The sequence below is a fragment of the Sciurus vulgaris genome, assembly GCF_902686455.1.
Source record: "Sciurus vulgaris genome assembly, chromosome: X".
In the NCBI taxonomy this organism is placed as follows: domain Eukaryota; kingdom Metazoa; phylum Chordata; class Mammalia; order Rodentia; family Sciuridae; genus Sciurus; species Sciurus vulgaris.
This window is the reverse complement of record NC_136471.1, coordinates 47,046,857-47,062,765: the sequence shown is the minus strand read 5'-3', so window position 1 is coordinate 47,062,765 and position 15,909 is coordinate 47,046,857. Positions and strand designations below refer to the sequence as shown.

At 38.3% G+C, this 15,909-nt stretch overlaps 1 protein-coding gene across 1 annotated transcript; it reads right to left on the bottom strand.

Annotated features, from left to right (window-relative positions):
- Nucleotides 1-287: 287 nt before the first annotated feature.
- RAB9B (RAB9B, member RAS oncogene family) lies at nucleotides 288-12,452 on the bottom strand. Its single transcript, XM_079124973.1, has 3 exons — nucleotides 12,164-12,452; nucleotides 5,323-5,391; nucleotides 288-3,982 (listed from the first exon to the last, which is right to left on the bottom strand). Exon 3 carries the CDS (start codon nucleotides 3,938-3,940, stop codon nucleotides 3,335-3,337), a length of 606 nt encoding a protein of 201 aa, XP_078981099.1. The 5' UTR covers nucleotides 3,941-3,982; nucleotides 5,323-5,391; nucleotides 12,164-12,452; the 3' UTR covers nucleotides 288-3,334.
- Between the last annotated feature and the right edge of the window lie 3,457 nt (nucleotides 12,453-15,909).

The following is a 15,909-nucleotide window of genomic DNA, read 5'->3' as shown; positions in this document are numbered from 1 at the left end:
ATAAAATTATGTGCAGTAGAGAGATTATTAAAAGGTCACTATTGTGAATATCTGAGTCATGTGATGCTAGTATATCTTTAAAGTCTATTATGTGAGAGTCCAGAGATCAGAATATTTAACAAAATTAGCCTTTGTTTTCTGATTTGCTTCACCTATATTTTCATATTTTTCTAAGATCTGGACAATTCACCAGTCAAAAAAATAAAGGGAATATTTACATTTTGTTTATATTTTATGATATTTTAACATTCATTTAAAATAGTATTAAAGAAATAGAGGCTTAAGATCTGATTTCTAGTCCTAATACACTGCTGCATGCATTAGAAAGTGGTACAAAATAAAAGGAACCTCCCCACCCCAATCTTTTGAATTTGCTCCCCAATCAGTACAGCAGATCTGCCTGATCACTAGTTAGAGTTGCTTGGCATCACATGAAATATGACCTGGAGGACACATCAGGTACATCTGGTAAAAAAGTGATTTGATTAACAAGTACTGTTTTCCACATCCACAAGTCACTCAAAATGAGAAAGGGAAGAAAGAAAAACATTGTAAATTGGTTATTCAAAATGCACTTTTATTCACTTTTATTCACACAGATGAATTTTTACAGTTGAATTAAAATATCTGATACACAATTTTGAGATTTTTTTTAGCAGCACCTGCAACAAGAGATTGTGGAATACCTCAGAATAATGTAGAGATGGCTGAGGCAGGCACAAATAAACCTGAAATTTGTCAATCCACTGAAGACATATGGAATCTGAGGCCCCCTGAAAGTTAGCCAATACATGACAATAAACTAAATAAATATTTTGCATGATGTTTTAATGGACCATTGAAAAACACTATACTTCTAATTAGAAATATATTATTCCAAAAATCTAGTGTTCGTTAAAAAACACCTATTGAAAATATTGCACTGCACATTCTAGGGTACACAGTCAATTTCTAAACCTATAAGCACAGTTCCTGGTACACATAGACTTCAGCCTTTGGTGTTTTAATCTTACCTAAACTATATGCCAGCACCCACTGAGTGTTACTTACCAAAATGCCACTGTTTTTGTCACTTAAACTTAAGTAATTTTGTTAAGATATTGTGTAGTAATTTGGCAGAAAAAAATTGGTATGGGTAAGAAGAAAGGGGCTTCAGTTGACCTGCTGATAAAATTAACAGTTATTTTGGATGAACAGAATGCCTATGAATTAAATACCCATGTAACTTTTTACTCAAATGACCACATGCCACTCTATGAGACAAGTAATCTTGTGAGTTGATGGAGGTCTTTATGAAGGCCTGAGATCTACAAATAGAAACTATTATAAGCAGAGTGCAAGTAGAAAGAGAAGGCCCCAGGTCTCATGCACTTAAAAATACTTAGCATTTAACAGTTCTGACATACAGATTTTCACCCTAACATGATTGTAGCAAAAGGATCATAGAACTTGGAAACCAGTGTGGCTCGCTATAGGCATAGGCAGGAAAGGAACCAATATTTAAGAGCTGTGGGGTTCCAGTTCTGGTTTTGACTTCTGGCATCAAAGTTAATTGGACAATGGGGTCAGGACTAGATCTGAATTGGAAATACTGAATGTGACAGAGTTGAGAAACGGTCTCCTCTTGTCTATGTGGCCAAAAAGTCCCAGAGCTCTTAAAGCACATAAGGTCCCACGTGTAAGGCTGATTCCATATGTGGCTACAATGGAGAGGTCTAGGCTGTATTCCTGTGAAAGTTCCCTAATTTGAGGATCCTAACTGTCCCTTACTACACTGGGTCACAATTATGTTTTAAAGTACAGATTAAAAATTATGCAGAATGAACAGATCAACCAACAAGAACCAGACTGCATGCTCATCATACAGTACACAATTGGCAGTCATGGTAATAAAAATTATCAAACCATTTTAATTTTTAATATGCTATCTTTAGTCTGTTTGTATCTGAGCTTAAGGATTTTTCCTGCCACAGTGCAAAAGCAAAAGGAAGAGCTACGCAGTTGCTGATCAAAGAATGGTTTGAGAATTTTTAAAGTCCCTCTCCATAGTCTTAGCTGTTATCTTCAGATAAATCTAACCACAACATGGCACTGACATGGTTTATAAATTCACAGAACTTAGAGCTGGAAAATACCTTATGCTAAACATGTAGCCAATACAGTAATTCTTTTTATAGTATTTTAACAGATGATCATCCAGTGAATATTTTCACTGGAAGGGAGTGCACTATTAAGGCAGTCTATTCCACTGTTGGACAACTCTAAATATAAGAAATTCATTCCAACACAACATTAAAATCTGTTCTTTTGTCACTTTCAATGTCCTAGTTTGGCTGGCTGAACATACAGTACAACATACAAGAAATCAGTTCCTTCTTCTCTAGTAAATATTTGAATATTGACTCAAACCTAGTGAGAAAAGCCCATTTTCTCCCAATCTTTTCTGAAGCCTTCTCCTTAAGTCAGCATGGTGACCAAAGGACCAAAGGACCATCTAAATTATGAGCAGGGAGCACTGCACCCAAAGCCATATACTAAGCAGCACTGCTAAATTGAAAAGAAGTTGTTAGAGAAGCAACATCTCTATGTAGCAACAGTAGACTTACGAAGAAAAGCAGATCAACCATTTATTTGAATGGTGTTTGGAATATTTAAGCATAATCCATTCACTTGTATCCTGTAACTTTGGATAAAAGGATTGCAATTAATTTCCAGTATCATTAGAATATCTCTTATTGAGATGGTATTTTTTTTGAAAAGTTCAGATGGGAGTAGACCATATATAAGGACTTAAAGAAATCAGCATACATCTTATACTTTTTATATTCCTAATCATCATAAACTCTTTATAATTCAAGCTTAGAAATTCTTGTTTTTATTATTACTTTTATTGTAGCATAACTCAGAGATTTTGTTTTTTCCCTTTGGCAGAAATGTCAGAAACTACTTGGCAAGAGTTCGATGGTGACATTTGCTAGTTGATTAATGGAACACTTTAAGGGATAGCTGTAGCTCTTTAACTCCTTCATGCGACTGGGTTCTAGGTTTAAATTGTGATTTGAAAAATATTTCAATCTCTCAGGACTAAAACTCTCTGAAATGTCCTGAGACACACAAGAAGGGAAAATAGCAGAAATCACGCAAAATACACTTGGCTCAATAAAGCTTTTTTTTTTTAATTGCTCTGTAACTTCAATTTGAAAGGTTCTGACTCCCAATCAAAACCTACCTCTTACCCTCTTGTGTGTGTGTGTGTGCACTCTTAGAGGAGCACAGTAATTCTTACACTACTGATTGACCAATTTAGGGCACACTTTTTAGAGGCTCCCTATTTTTAACAGCATGAAGAACCTGCTTTGGAGCCACTGTTCAAGTCAATGGTGTGACCTAACATGCAATGCTCCAACTGTTCTTCTACAGCCAACACTTGCCTGACAGCTTCTTCAAAGGCCACTGTCACATTGGTATCATCTTTGGCACTTGTTTCTAAATAAGGGTAATCCCCATTCTCCATGCACCAGGCTTGTGCCTCCTCAGTAGTTACTTGCCTATCCTCTTTGTCTACCTTGTTACCCAGAACTACAAAGGGGAAGTGCTCAGGGTCCTTCACATCTGCATAGTAGATGAATTCTTTTTGCCAGTTACCAAGGTTTTCGAAGCTCTGCCGGTCATCCACACTGAAGGTCAAGAGGCAGCAGTCTGCTCCCCTGTAGAATGGTGTTCTAAGGCTCTTGAAACGTTCCTGCCCTGCAGTGTCCCAGATCTGGAGGGTTACAAAGCGTCCATCTACCTCCAGATCTCGATTTAAGAACTCTACCCCTATGGTGTGAAAAGCCTGGGAGTCAAACTTATTGGTTACATAACGGTTCATAAGCGAGCTTTTCCCAACTCCACCATCACCCAAGAGAATGACCTTTAAGAGGAGGGATTTCCCACTCATTGTTGCAGCACCAGACAGGGAGGAGTTTGTTACCAAGAGAACCTGAAAATATATGAAAAAGTGGTGAGGAAACAGTTAAACCGGACATCGAAATCAATTTTATAGCACATTTCTCTGAATTATGAGGTCTTCTGATTTAGTTTCTCTTGATTTACACTCATTGTTACAGAACAGCAGAAGGAAATACTCTTTTTGCATATGGGGGAAAATAGGTCTTGTTTTTCTGAAGTCTCTTGCCAGGAAAATGGCTGTATGCCATGAGTAAACCAACTAGCAGATGGTCCTATAATTTGGTTCAGTTCTGATCATATTCTAGGGGAGAGAGCCTAGAACAGAAATGCTACTCAAATGTGTGACCATATTAGTTTTCAGTTTGGAGAGTTCCAAATAAGAGACAAATTGTATGAAATTGATTTGGAGTTTGAAATTTGCTCCTCAGGGATGTAAAGATTCAGTAAGTATGGAGGAGGGAAAGCTGCACAAACTAAATATATTTTTTGTTTTGTGTTTGTTGTTTTTTTTGGGGGGTGGGGGTTGGTACCAGGGATTTAACCCAGGGGCGCTTTACCACTGAGCCACTTCCCCAGCCCTTTTTATATTTTATTTTGAGACAGGGTGCTTAGGGCCTTGCTAAGTTGCTGAGGCTGGCTTTAGATTTGTGATCCTCTTGCCTCAGACTCCTGAGCCACAGAGATTACAGGCCTGCCTAAGCTGGATTTTTTTTATTTGTAAGTAGAGGTCTGGATCAGAATTAGAATGAACCCCAGAATATGGAAGAGAGAAAAATATCAAGTTTTTTCAGGCATTTATCTCACTGTAATTGCATTGATACAGACACATAAGTTGATGACAGCTGACTATCAGTACAACAGATTATTAAGGAAGTAAATCTTAAATAGCTCATTAATGTTTGGATGTAGGTTCTTATTCCACAAAAGCAACGTATGAAAACTCATGATGAAATCTAAAGTGGTAATAATTATACAGTACCTTTCTGTTACCTCTACAACATGTCAACTCATGGACTACACTAGAGTACATCTTACAGTACAAAGATCAAATGTCTACTGAACAAGTACATTTTGCTATATTCTGTTAGGTACTTTTTCAAACTAGGTCCACTGTGGGAACTCAACAATAATGATGTTAATTGAGTGATATTTATGCAAGACACTCGAACGTATGAAAACTAATTACTAGTCAAAGGAGTACATGCAAAAGAGCTTCTGGAAGCATACAAATTTAAAATGTAATTTTAAAAAGTCAGCAGTCTAAAAAATTATTTTGAAATGTATACTAACTATATATTTTCTAGATATTTCTTTTAAGGGATCAAATTTTAAAATATCAAAACCTAGAGTGTACCCCCGTGAAATACCTACCTAGTCAGATTTTTGTCAAAATTTTAATCTTTTTTTCCAGTTGTTGCTTTACTCTTTCTTTTTAGGATTCTAAAAAAACAGAATGAGAAATATTATTATTTTTTTTTCAAAAAGCATGCATAATAAAATATACATGTCTATATATAAAAACACTTTCAAGCGCTTTTGGGTCCTCACTTCCAAAATGACCAAAAACAGAAGGAATAATGTTTGTCAAAAAAAGGTCCCTGGCCATGCACAGCCTATTCACTGCATGAACTGTTCCCACTATGCACCTCAGGACAAGGCCATTAAAAAGTTCCTCATTCAGGATGTGGGGAAAAAGGTACACTCATACATTGCTGGTGGGGTTGCAAATTAGCGCAGCCACTCTGGAAAGCAGTATGGAGATTCCTCAGAAAGCATGGAATGGAACCACCATTTGACCCAGCTATCCCACTCCTTGGCCTACACCCAACGGAATTAAAATCAGCATGCTACAGAGATACAGCCACATCAATGTTCATTGCTGCTCAATTCACCATAGCCAGATTGTGGAACCAACCTAGATGTCCTTCAATTGATGAATGGATAAAGAAACTGTGGCATATACATATACAATGGAATATTACTCCGCCATAAAGAATGATAAAATTATGGCATTTGCAGGCAAATGGATGAAATTGGAGAATATCATGCTAAGTGAGATAAGCCAATCTCAAAAAACTAAAGGACAAATGATCTCGCTGATAAGCGGATGAGGACATATAATGGGGGGTGGGAGGGGTTAGCATTAGGGTTAGGGTTAGGTTTAGGGTTAGAGTTAAGGAGGGTGGAAAGAATGGAGGAAGGAAGGACTATATAGAGGAAAAAGAGGGGTGGGAGGGGTGGGGGGAAGGGAAAAATTAGCAGAATGAATCAAACAACAGTACCCTATGTAAATTTATGATTACACAATTGGTATGCCTTGACTCCATGTACAAGCAGAGAAACAACATGTATCCCATTTGTTTACAATAAAAAAAAATAAAAATCACTGGATAATAGATTAAAAAAAAAAGTTCCTCATTCAAAATATCATCATAGAGGTTGTAGTCATCGAGGACATTTCTGAAGAGAGTGTTTTTGATGCTTATGTGCTTCCCAAGTTCTTTGTTAAACTGCATTACTGGGTCAGTTGTGCCATTCACAGCAATATGATTGGGAGTCCATCTTGTGAAGCCTGGAAAGATGGAACACCCCCACCCCGATTTAGACTTGCTGGGGCTGACCCATGACTTCCACCAAAGCCCATGTAAGGTCTTTAAGAAGTGAAGAAAAGCTATCCTCAGGGAAAAAATAAATAAGTAAAATGGGAATTATAGTTAAAAAAGAAAACACATTCAAGTAAGTGGGGGAACCCCAAAGCAATCTCAAGTAACCTACAGAGGACACTTTTCACAAATACACGAGTTCAAACTGATATATATGTTTACCGTTAACATAATTTTTTAAAAAAATTTAACCTTTCTTAATTTGAGTGTACTTTATATGATTTAAAAAATGATGTTGTTTTTCTTTTGAATTCTCCATTCAAATAAAAGTAAATCAAAGAGAGTAGCTGATATTTTTAATAGGTGATATTCAGTAAAAAGAAAGCACAGGGGAATCTAAATATTTTGAAAAATTAATTCAGAAATAGAACTCCTTCCCTTTATACCTACCAATATTCCCAGCTCCAGAAAAGTTATTAGTACACTCATCCATCTGCCTCGAGGGTTATTTCTCATTTATTCCTCAAGATTAGAGCAGAAAGTAAAATTATGTTGGTGGGCTTCCTGTTTACAATATATTCTCTTGGCTAATTATTTTATTCATTAATTTAGATCATCATTTTGAACACAGGTGTTAATATTTCACTTGTCTTATTTAATTCAAACATACTTTTATTTAATATTATAGTTCATTATGGTAAGAATCTTATTGAAGTAACATCAAGAGTACTGGCTCCAAAAGAAAAACAGTTCCTAGATCTGTTGAGTGTTCTCTCTTCCTGAGGGATAAGGAAGCTTTATAAAAGTCTCTTGGTTTAATAATGCCATGTTATTAAAAAATAATCAGGAGTTCATGTAAATAAATAATTGTGAATTTAAATATCTCCTAAATTAATAGGCTTATCTTCCTTCTTGATCTGTATCTATTCTACAGAATTCTCAAGTCTCCTACAACACCTGAATTTTTTTTGTCCTATTTTTATCTGCTTTCAAATAGCTGTTGTTGAAACTAGTTCAAGGAACAAACATTTCTTGTAATGGAGGTGAAACAAATGTCAGCACACTTCTTTATTATTATATTCTTCCTTCCTTTGTTTATTTTGTTTTACTTATTTATTTATTTTTTGTGGCACTGGAGCTTGAACCCAGGTCTTCATGCCCTTGCTTGGCACATGTATTCCCCCTGCGCTACACCCCCAGCTCATACTTGTTTATTCTTTATACTGGTCTATAGGATGATTTTACAATGCATAACTCTTGAACTCTCATTTTAAAAAGTAATAGAAGGAAGTACAAACTTGGGTACACACTGATGGCTATTATTAATGGTGCATGTCAAGTGAGTTTCCTTAAGTTCCTAGCAAACAGGTATTCACATCATTAAATGATTCACTAACCCTACTTTCTCAGCTGTGGATAAACTCAATAGATGGTTCAGGGACTAAATGAATATGGAAACCAAATGCTCAGTTCCAGGAATAATGATGAAGTATTAATAACTATCCGAGATAATGCTTCAGTTGTACACTCTCCATTTGGTTATGGGCACACACAACTCTTGGGTACACAGGCTCTGTGCCAGGGAAAAATGAGGAAAACCAATGTGATTCAGTATCAGAAGCACTGGGCTGGCAGCCATCAGGATATCAGGGTCTTCCTCACTGTGGCACCATTCATTATTTTATGTACTTAGGCAGGTCATTTAATCTTTCTGTTTCAATATCTTCCTATTATAAAAACAGACCTGGTAATACCTCCCCTATTTAACTCATAGGATTTAGAGGAGAATAACTTGGAAGTCTGTAAACATATGCAAGCATTTCCTGAAAGTGTTGGCTTGAGAGTTCTGTTCCCCTGGCTCCTCCACCTCCTTTCATTCACTGGTGGGGATCTATGTTTCAGTATTAACCCTTCTCAGAAAGGCTGTGCTATTCAGAGGATATTTTTTTTTCCTTTCTCTTTCTTCCATATCTAAGAAAACCTTATTTCCCAACGATCTTGTGCATCTACCTATGGCACAGAATCTTAGCACTGGAGGGACATAAAGGATCTTCTGGTCTAACCCTGCTACTGATGTTTGAGGAGACAGTTAAGTGCCTATTGTGTGCTTTGTACCCACACCCTGATGTTTCCAACTCCCATTTGTTCATTAGAAATAGAAATGAATGAAGTTTAGTTTTGTCTCCTCACCTTCGGTCACTACATCCTGTTGACATTTCCTCAAAGTGCCCTTTCTATCATCTTGTATTTTTTAATTTGAGACAGGATCTCTCTCTTCTTACTGTTGCTCAGGCTGGCCTCAACTCCTGGGCTCAAGCAATCTTCCTGCCTCAGCCTCCCAAGTATCTGGGAACACAGGCACAAGCCACCGAGCTCAGATACATCCTGAATTTGACCCACATCTCCTCACATCCAATTTATTTTGAGAGCTTCCTGGCTCTTCATTGCCTGCCTCTGGTTTCACTTTACCCAATCTACTTTTTAAAGTTTCATCACTTGAATATCCATGATGAAATCTGAAATGCATAAGTGTTTAAGGCATGGACTTGCCCTCAAGGAGTTTACAAATTAACATATTAACTTATGATCTCACAGTAGGGTAACTACTTTCTGCAAAATTATATGATCTATTTCAAAATAAATAGAAGAATATGAAAATTCCAAAACATAGAAACGATTTATGTCTGATTTGATCATTACATATTATATATGCATATCAAATTATCATATTGTACCCCATAAATGTATCCAAATATTATATCTCAAACAAAAATCTCATTCTATACAATTGACATTATATTATTATATTGCCTGATTTTGTTAACAATTTTTTTAATGTATGTCTTTCCTATACAACCAATTTAAAATTCCTGAAGGGAGAGGGGACATGAAGAGGAAAGACAGTGGAATGATTCTGACATAACTTTCCTATGTACATATATGAATACACCACAGTGCATCTCTACATCATGTACAACCACAAGACCAGGATCCTAATTAGAATGAGATGTACTCCATGTTTGTATAAATAAGTAAAATTATACTCTACTGTCATGTATAACTAAAAAGAAAAAAAATATTCCTGGATAGTAAGACATCTATTGGTATATATCTTTTTCCCTGTGTATGGTACAGGGGATTGAACCCAAGGGTATTCTACCACTGAGCTCATCTCCAGCCCTTTTTATTCTTTATTTTTAGACAGGGTCTCATAAAGCTGCCCAGGCTGACCTCGAACTTGCCATTCTTCTCCCTCAGTCTCCTGAGTAGCTAGGATTCTAGGGATGTGACACCATGCTGGCTTGTATACTTCTCTGAAGCCCCTTTAGCATGCAACCAACACCAGAATTCTTTATAGTTATAATCAATAAGGATTTGTTTATGAATTAACTGATTAGGCATGTGTCCAGAATTAATGTCTCTGAATTAATGTCAAGATACGATAGATCTATAGTTCTGTAAAATGTCCAAATATTATCTTATGAAAGGTGCCTAAAGAGTAGAAGTGATGAAGTTCTCTGGAATTTTCCAGACAGAGTTTAATAGAAATTTCACCTGTCAAAAGTCAATGGAAGTGTTCCAGTTGCCCTCCCCCTATCCTCACATTTAAAAAATTAATAATTATGTCAAACACTATCTTCATTCCTATTAAAATCATGAGCAGAATAATTACATCCACTTAATGTTTTCAATGGATGCTGTCATCCCCACTATCATTTGTCAATGTTTGAAAATGAATATGATGTCCTTTATTGTACTTAAATTAAAAAACAACTTGCATAGTATAAAAAAACCATGAAACAGTTTTCTCCCCCAGAATATGCCATATTAAATCCAAACCTTAAAAGATGGTAGGAATAAGGAGGCAAAGGACTTTGATAATTACAAATACATTGAATAGAAAAGTCAAATTCTGTAAGCATTATTTATGGTCCCATATCAGGCTTGGATTTGGACCCAGTTTTTTCCCATCCCTGGGGATTTAACTTGGGCCTTGCACATGCTAGCCAAGTCCCCTACAACTGAGCTACACCTTCAGCCCCTGGACCAAAATATTTATTCTGATTTTGATCTTATTCAAAGAAAGATATAGCTTTGAATTCAAATATTCAAGAGATGCAATTCCCCTTTGCTACCCCTCAAACCGATTAACAAGCACTTTCTAAGGATAGCTTATTCATTTTATTCTCCAATTAGGGGTCTCAGTCTTGGACAGTATAGTGAATTGAGAATTCAAAAATCCCCAGCTCTTTGTTCTTCAACACACTAGAAACCTTTTGAATCTGCTATGCCTGCACCCACACAGACTATTAAAATTATTGTATTTAGTTGGAGATGCTTGTGAGTGGGGGTGGAGGTGAATCAGGAAGCAATACAATGAAGAGAAAGGTTGAACCTTTGAAAATAGTACGCTTTATTGTGATGACAGAAAGAATAGAGGCAGACAAGCAAACAGACAATGTCAGTCCAGTTGCCATGGGGTGAAATTGTGCTCAAAATCCGTAGTGCACATTGTTTGGGAGCAACTCTTGAGAGGGATGTGTACTGCAGGGCTGGGAAGGGGACTAGCAACAGGGAATGGCTGTATGAGAGTGTATGAGAGTGGCCTTCATGGAAGTCTGCACAGAGGAAGAGCCATGGCTGGATCTGGGGGAAAGTCCATCTTGTGGCAACAAACTGATTAGGGCCATACAACTCACTGTAAAATTCTGGTACAATATTCTGAAATACTGCACTAGAGAACTGGGTATGGCTTTCTTTAATATAATCAACATAAATAAGAAATGATTGGATATTTCAGATTCTTTAACTTAAAAGATGTAGATTGTTACCAATACAACCTGATGCTTGGTGTGTGTGTGTGTGGGGGAGGATTGTTTCGAAGCAGGAAAGCCCTCTGACGCACTAGATTCATCTTGCAGAGCTAACAAGTTTTCAGCGATGTACCTGCTGAGTCCAACTGCCATAGCTGCCATGCCACTGAAATGCTGTTCCTACATTCAAGCTCACTTCTGTATCTTATATGCAACTCAAAGGGTCCAATGTGGAATTTTACGTCCAGCCTTTCACTCTTAGCTCTGGGGTTTCTAGCCCCAGAGCTCATAGGTAGCAATTCGGCACTACCCTTAGGCTACTCCCCCCAAACCCCAGTAGACTGAAGACAAATAGGTAGATAAGATTTTGATAATACTAAAGAAGCTTCCTTGGGAGAACAGGAATGCTGGCAAATGTGCCGTTAGCATTGGGGACTTAGGAAGTGAGATGCCACACATAGTCCCAACTACCTCGAACCCAGGTCCTCTCACCTCACCCCCAGCTTAGAGCGAAGCCACTGTGGCGCATGCGCACTGAGCCACACCCGCTCCCCACGGAGCCCTGCGCCTCTGCCGGGCTTTGGCAGCCACTCCGGATTACTCAGCAACGCCCCCTCCACCATCAACTACCCCCAACTCCGACCCCAGCAGAGCCTAGACCCTTTTCCCAAGGTGCGGGTGGCCCTGGGGGTCACCTATACGGCCCTTTCTCCCTTTTCCCACAGGCCCCCACCTCCTGGCCTCCCGGGTCCGCCAGTCCTAGCCCCTCTTCCTGCCCACGCACAGGCACCTTACCCAACACAATGGGAAGGAGAAAGGAGAGGGCTGCGGGTACCAGGCAGGTCAGTTCTGCGTGCCGCGAGTATGGCTTCTCAGCGACACCGTCACAGCTCCTGCTGCCGCCTTGTCCTCAATGGGGCAGCAAGTGCAGCTTGGACCTCGGTGGCCTGACAGCTGCCGCTCGCTCCCGCCGCTGCCGCCGCGCAGCGTCTCGCGCCCGCGCCCGCCAGGGGAGGGGGCGGGGCCCGCGCCGCCTCCTCGTGCCCCTTTCTTGGCGCTGGGGACCCATTGTGGCCGCCTCTCGCCCTTCCATGTGGAGAGCGCTCCCTGGCTGGCTCGTTGTTCTTTCATGTTCAGTGCCCAACCCTGATCTCCCTCATCCTTCTTCCCCTCCCCTAGCCTATTATTAGTAGGCACAATGGGCGTCAAACATTGCTCTCCCATTTGCCTCCTCTGCAACCTGGGTCCTAGGGTCCTCAGAAAGAGCTAGCCACAGCCCCATTTCCTGCAGTTACCCACCAATCTACCACATTTACCAGAACTCCAAATCCTTTCATTTTTGCCAAGGGGACAGCACATGCATCCTCTCATTTCAAATAACTCAGGAAAATGCACAATCACAACACATCAGTAGTCCTTGGAGGTGGCTACCGCTCATGTAGTTCTCATGGCAGTCCAAAAGGAAAGGTCCACCACATCTGTAGCTTAGGCACAGAAAACAGAGGGCCCTTTATCCTTACTGGTGATTATCTAGAGGACCACAAACAGTATTACTCGAGGTTCCTGCAATTTTGGGGGTAGAATTCAATGTTTCAATTGTGCCTAGCTTCTCAGCTAGTTCCTTGTATCCTGTGTCTCTGGTACCATCAAGTACCTTGTGATTCCTCCCACCTCCTGGAATCAAAGACAAATCTGAGGTCATTCAATTTGCACTCCACCTCTCTGTGAATCAGGTTCATCTTTTAAGCTTCCCTGTTGTCTGAAAACCTCTGTCTGTGTGGCATTGTCCTTATTCACCACAGGCCCCAAAAGGCCTTCACACCCGCCTTCTCACCATCTAGACCACTCTTCCTTTACCTCTTCACAAGTCAAACACCACTCAATCAATCTCACCAGGCCCAGCCTAAGCATCACTTCTCATCATAACCAGGCTCCATAACCTCAGAATAGAGACGGTGCCTCAATTATTCTCTTATAGCCTCCTGCAGGTTCCTGTACTTTTACTTCATAACAGTTATCATTTATGATGATAAATTTTAAAAAGTATGATTATTTGGGCGCGGTGGCACACACCTGTAATCCCATTGGCTCAGGAGGCTGAGGCAGGAGGATCTCCGAGTTCAAAACCAGACTCAGCAATGGCGAGGTGCTAAGCAATTCAGTAAGACTCTCTCTCTAAATAAAATACAAAATATGGCTGGGGATGTGGCTCAGTGGCCAAGTTCCCCTGAGTTCAATCTGCAGTACCAAAAAAAAAATTGCCTATCATATATCTTATGAGGGACTTATAACCAACATATAAAAAGTTTCTTGCAACTCAAAGATAAAAAGATAACTCAATTTTTAAAAATGAACTAGAGATCTGAATAGACTTTTTTCCCAAAGATGTCCAAATGCACAAAAATATATGAAAAGATGCTCAGCACCTTTATTCATTAGGGAACTGCAAATCAAAACCACAATAAGATACCAATCTATACCTGCTAGAATGGCTACAACCAAAAAGCCAGATAATACCAAATGTTGTCAATGATGTGGAGAAAATGCAGAATATTACCTTCATATGCCACAGGTAGAAATGTAAAACACTGGCAGTTTCTTAAAATGTTAAACATAATGTTACCATGTAATCAAGCACTTATGCACCTAAGAGAAATGAAAACTTATATCCACATAAAACTTCTACACGATCATTTATTGTAGCATTATTCATGGTAAAGAAAAAGTAGGAAAAATATCAAATGCCCATCAACTGATTAATGGCTAACAAATTGTGGTATATCCCTATAAAAGAATATTATTCAGCCATTAAAAGGAACAAAGTTCTGATACATGCTTTAACATATAGGAACCTTTAAAACATCATGCCAAGTTAAAGAAACCAGACACAAAAAACTGCATCTTCTGTGATTGCATTTATATTAAATGTGAACAATAATCAAACATACAAAAACAGAAATAGATTAATGATTGCTTAGTACTGGAAGGCAGTTGGGAATATTGGGTGTTGACAGCTAAAGGGTATGAATTTTCTTTTTCAGGTGAAGATGTTCTAAAATTGATTGTTAAGATGGTTGCATAAATCTGTGGGTGTACTAAAACCTCTTTAATTGTACATTTAAAAGGGTCAACACTATGCTGTATGAGTTAATTCTCAATAAAGTTGTACCCAGAAAATTGCAGGGAGGAGAATTGAGATCTGTAAGGGGAAACTATAGACAAATCTATAGAGTAAAAGGAATGTAAACCTTTTTCTAGAGTCTTCATTTAAAGTTAAATTGAACATTGCCTCTATTAAGCTCTTTAATTTGTTTAAAAAAAATCACCACCGAAGCAATACATCAACCAATTGCAGTGTCATTCCCTTTCTTGGAGAGTCCTAATTCTGATTTTGACATGAGTAAAAGAAAAAAAAAAAAAAAAAAAAAAAAAAAAAAAACGGTTAAAATAGACAATGAGGAGGAGCCAGGGTTGTGGCTCAGTGGTAGAGCGCTCACCTAGCACATGTGAGGCACTGGGTTCCATCCTCAGCACCACATAGAAAATAAAATAAAATAAAGCTGTTAAAAAAAAAAAAGACAATCAGGAGCCTGGCGTGGTGGCACATGCCTAACAGCTTGGGAGGCTGAGGCAGGAGGATCACAAGTTCAAAGCTGGCCTCAGCATCTTTGCAAAGCCCTAAGTAACTTAGGGAGACTGTCTCAAAAAAAAAAAAAAAAAAAAAAAAAAAAAAAAAAAAACAAAGAAATGGCTCATAATGTGGCTTAGTGTTAAAGCATCCATGGATTCAATCCACAGTACGAAAAAAAAGACAATTAGGTAAATTTGAGCACTGGGACATATATTTTATGATATTAAGTAACTGGTAATTTATTTCAGTTGTGATAAAAGTTTTGTAGTTATGATTTAGAAAGAAAGAATCTTTATCTTTTAGAGATGCATATCGAAATGTTTATGGATTAAGTGATATGATATTTTTGGATTTTCTTAAAATAATCCAAGTGGTGGAAGTGAAATGGTGGAGGTTTAGGTAAAACTAGATCAGACATGAATTGAAGTTGTGTGATGGGTACCTAGGTTCAGATACTACACTCTCCTTTTGCACCTGTTTGAAATTTCCATGATAAAAAAACAAAAAATGAAAAAAGATGATTTCATTTTCTTTGCTTCCTTCTATGTTGTTAAAAGCTCCTTGTATTACTGTTTCTGTAGTACCTTGATCCTGTTTTTTCTGGAGAGTGGATGTGGGAATCCATGTTTTATAGAATACGATTCTTCATTGTTTAAGTGATTGAAATTGAGACCATGACCATCATGGGTTTGATTACCATGTATCAGTGTCCCTGAAAGTTTCTGGAACCTACAAAACTAAGTAATACCCCATATCTTTTTCATTCACTGTGGTTCTTCCATTCTTTAAAGTTCTGCCAAATTAGAAAACATTCACCTGATATCTATACAACTTACTACACAGACTCTAGGTTTTGGCAGGTACATTAGAAATCATCTAATTCAGTGATTCTCAAATCTAGTTGCACATC

Coding starts and splice junctions, on each gene's coding strand:
- RAB9B (XM_079124973.1), bottom strand. CDS start 3,940: ATGAGTGGGAAATCCCTCCTCTTAAAGGTCATTCTCTTGGGTGATGGT.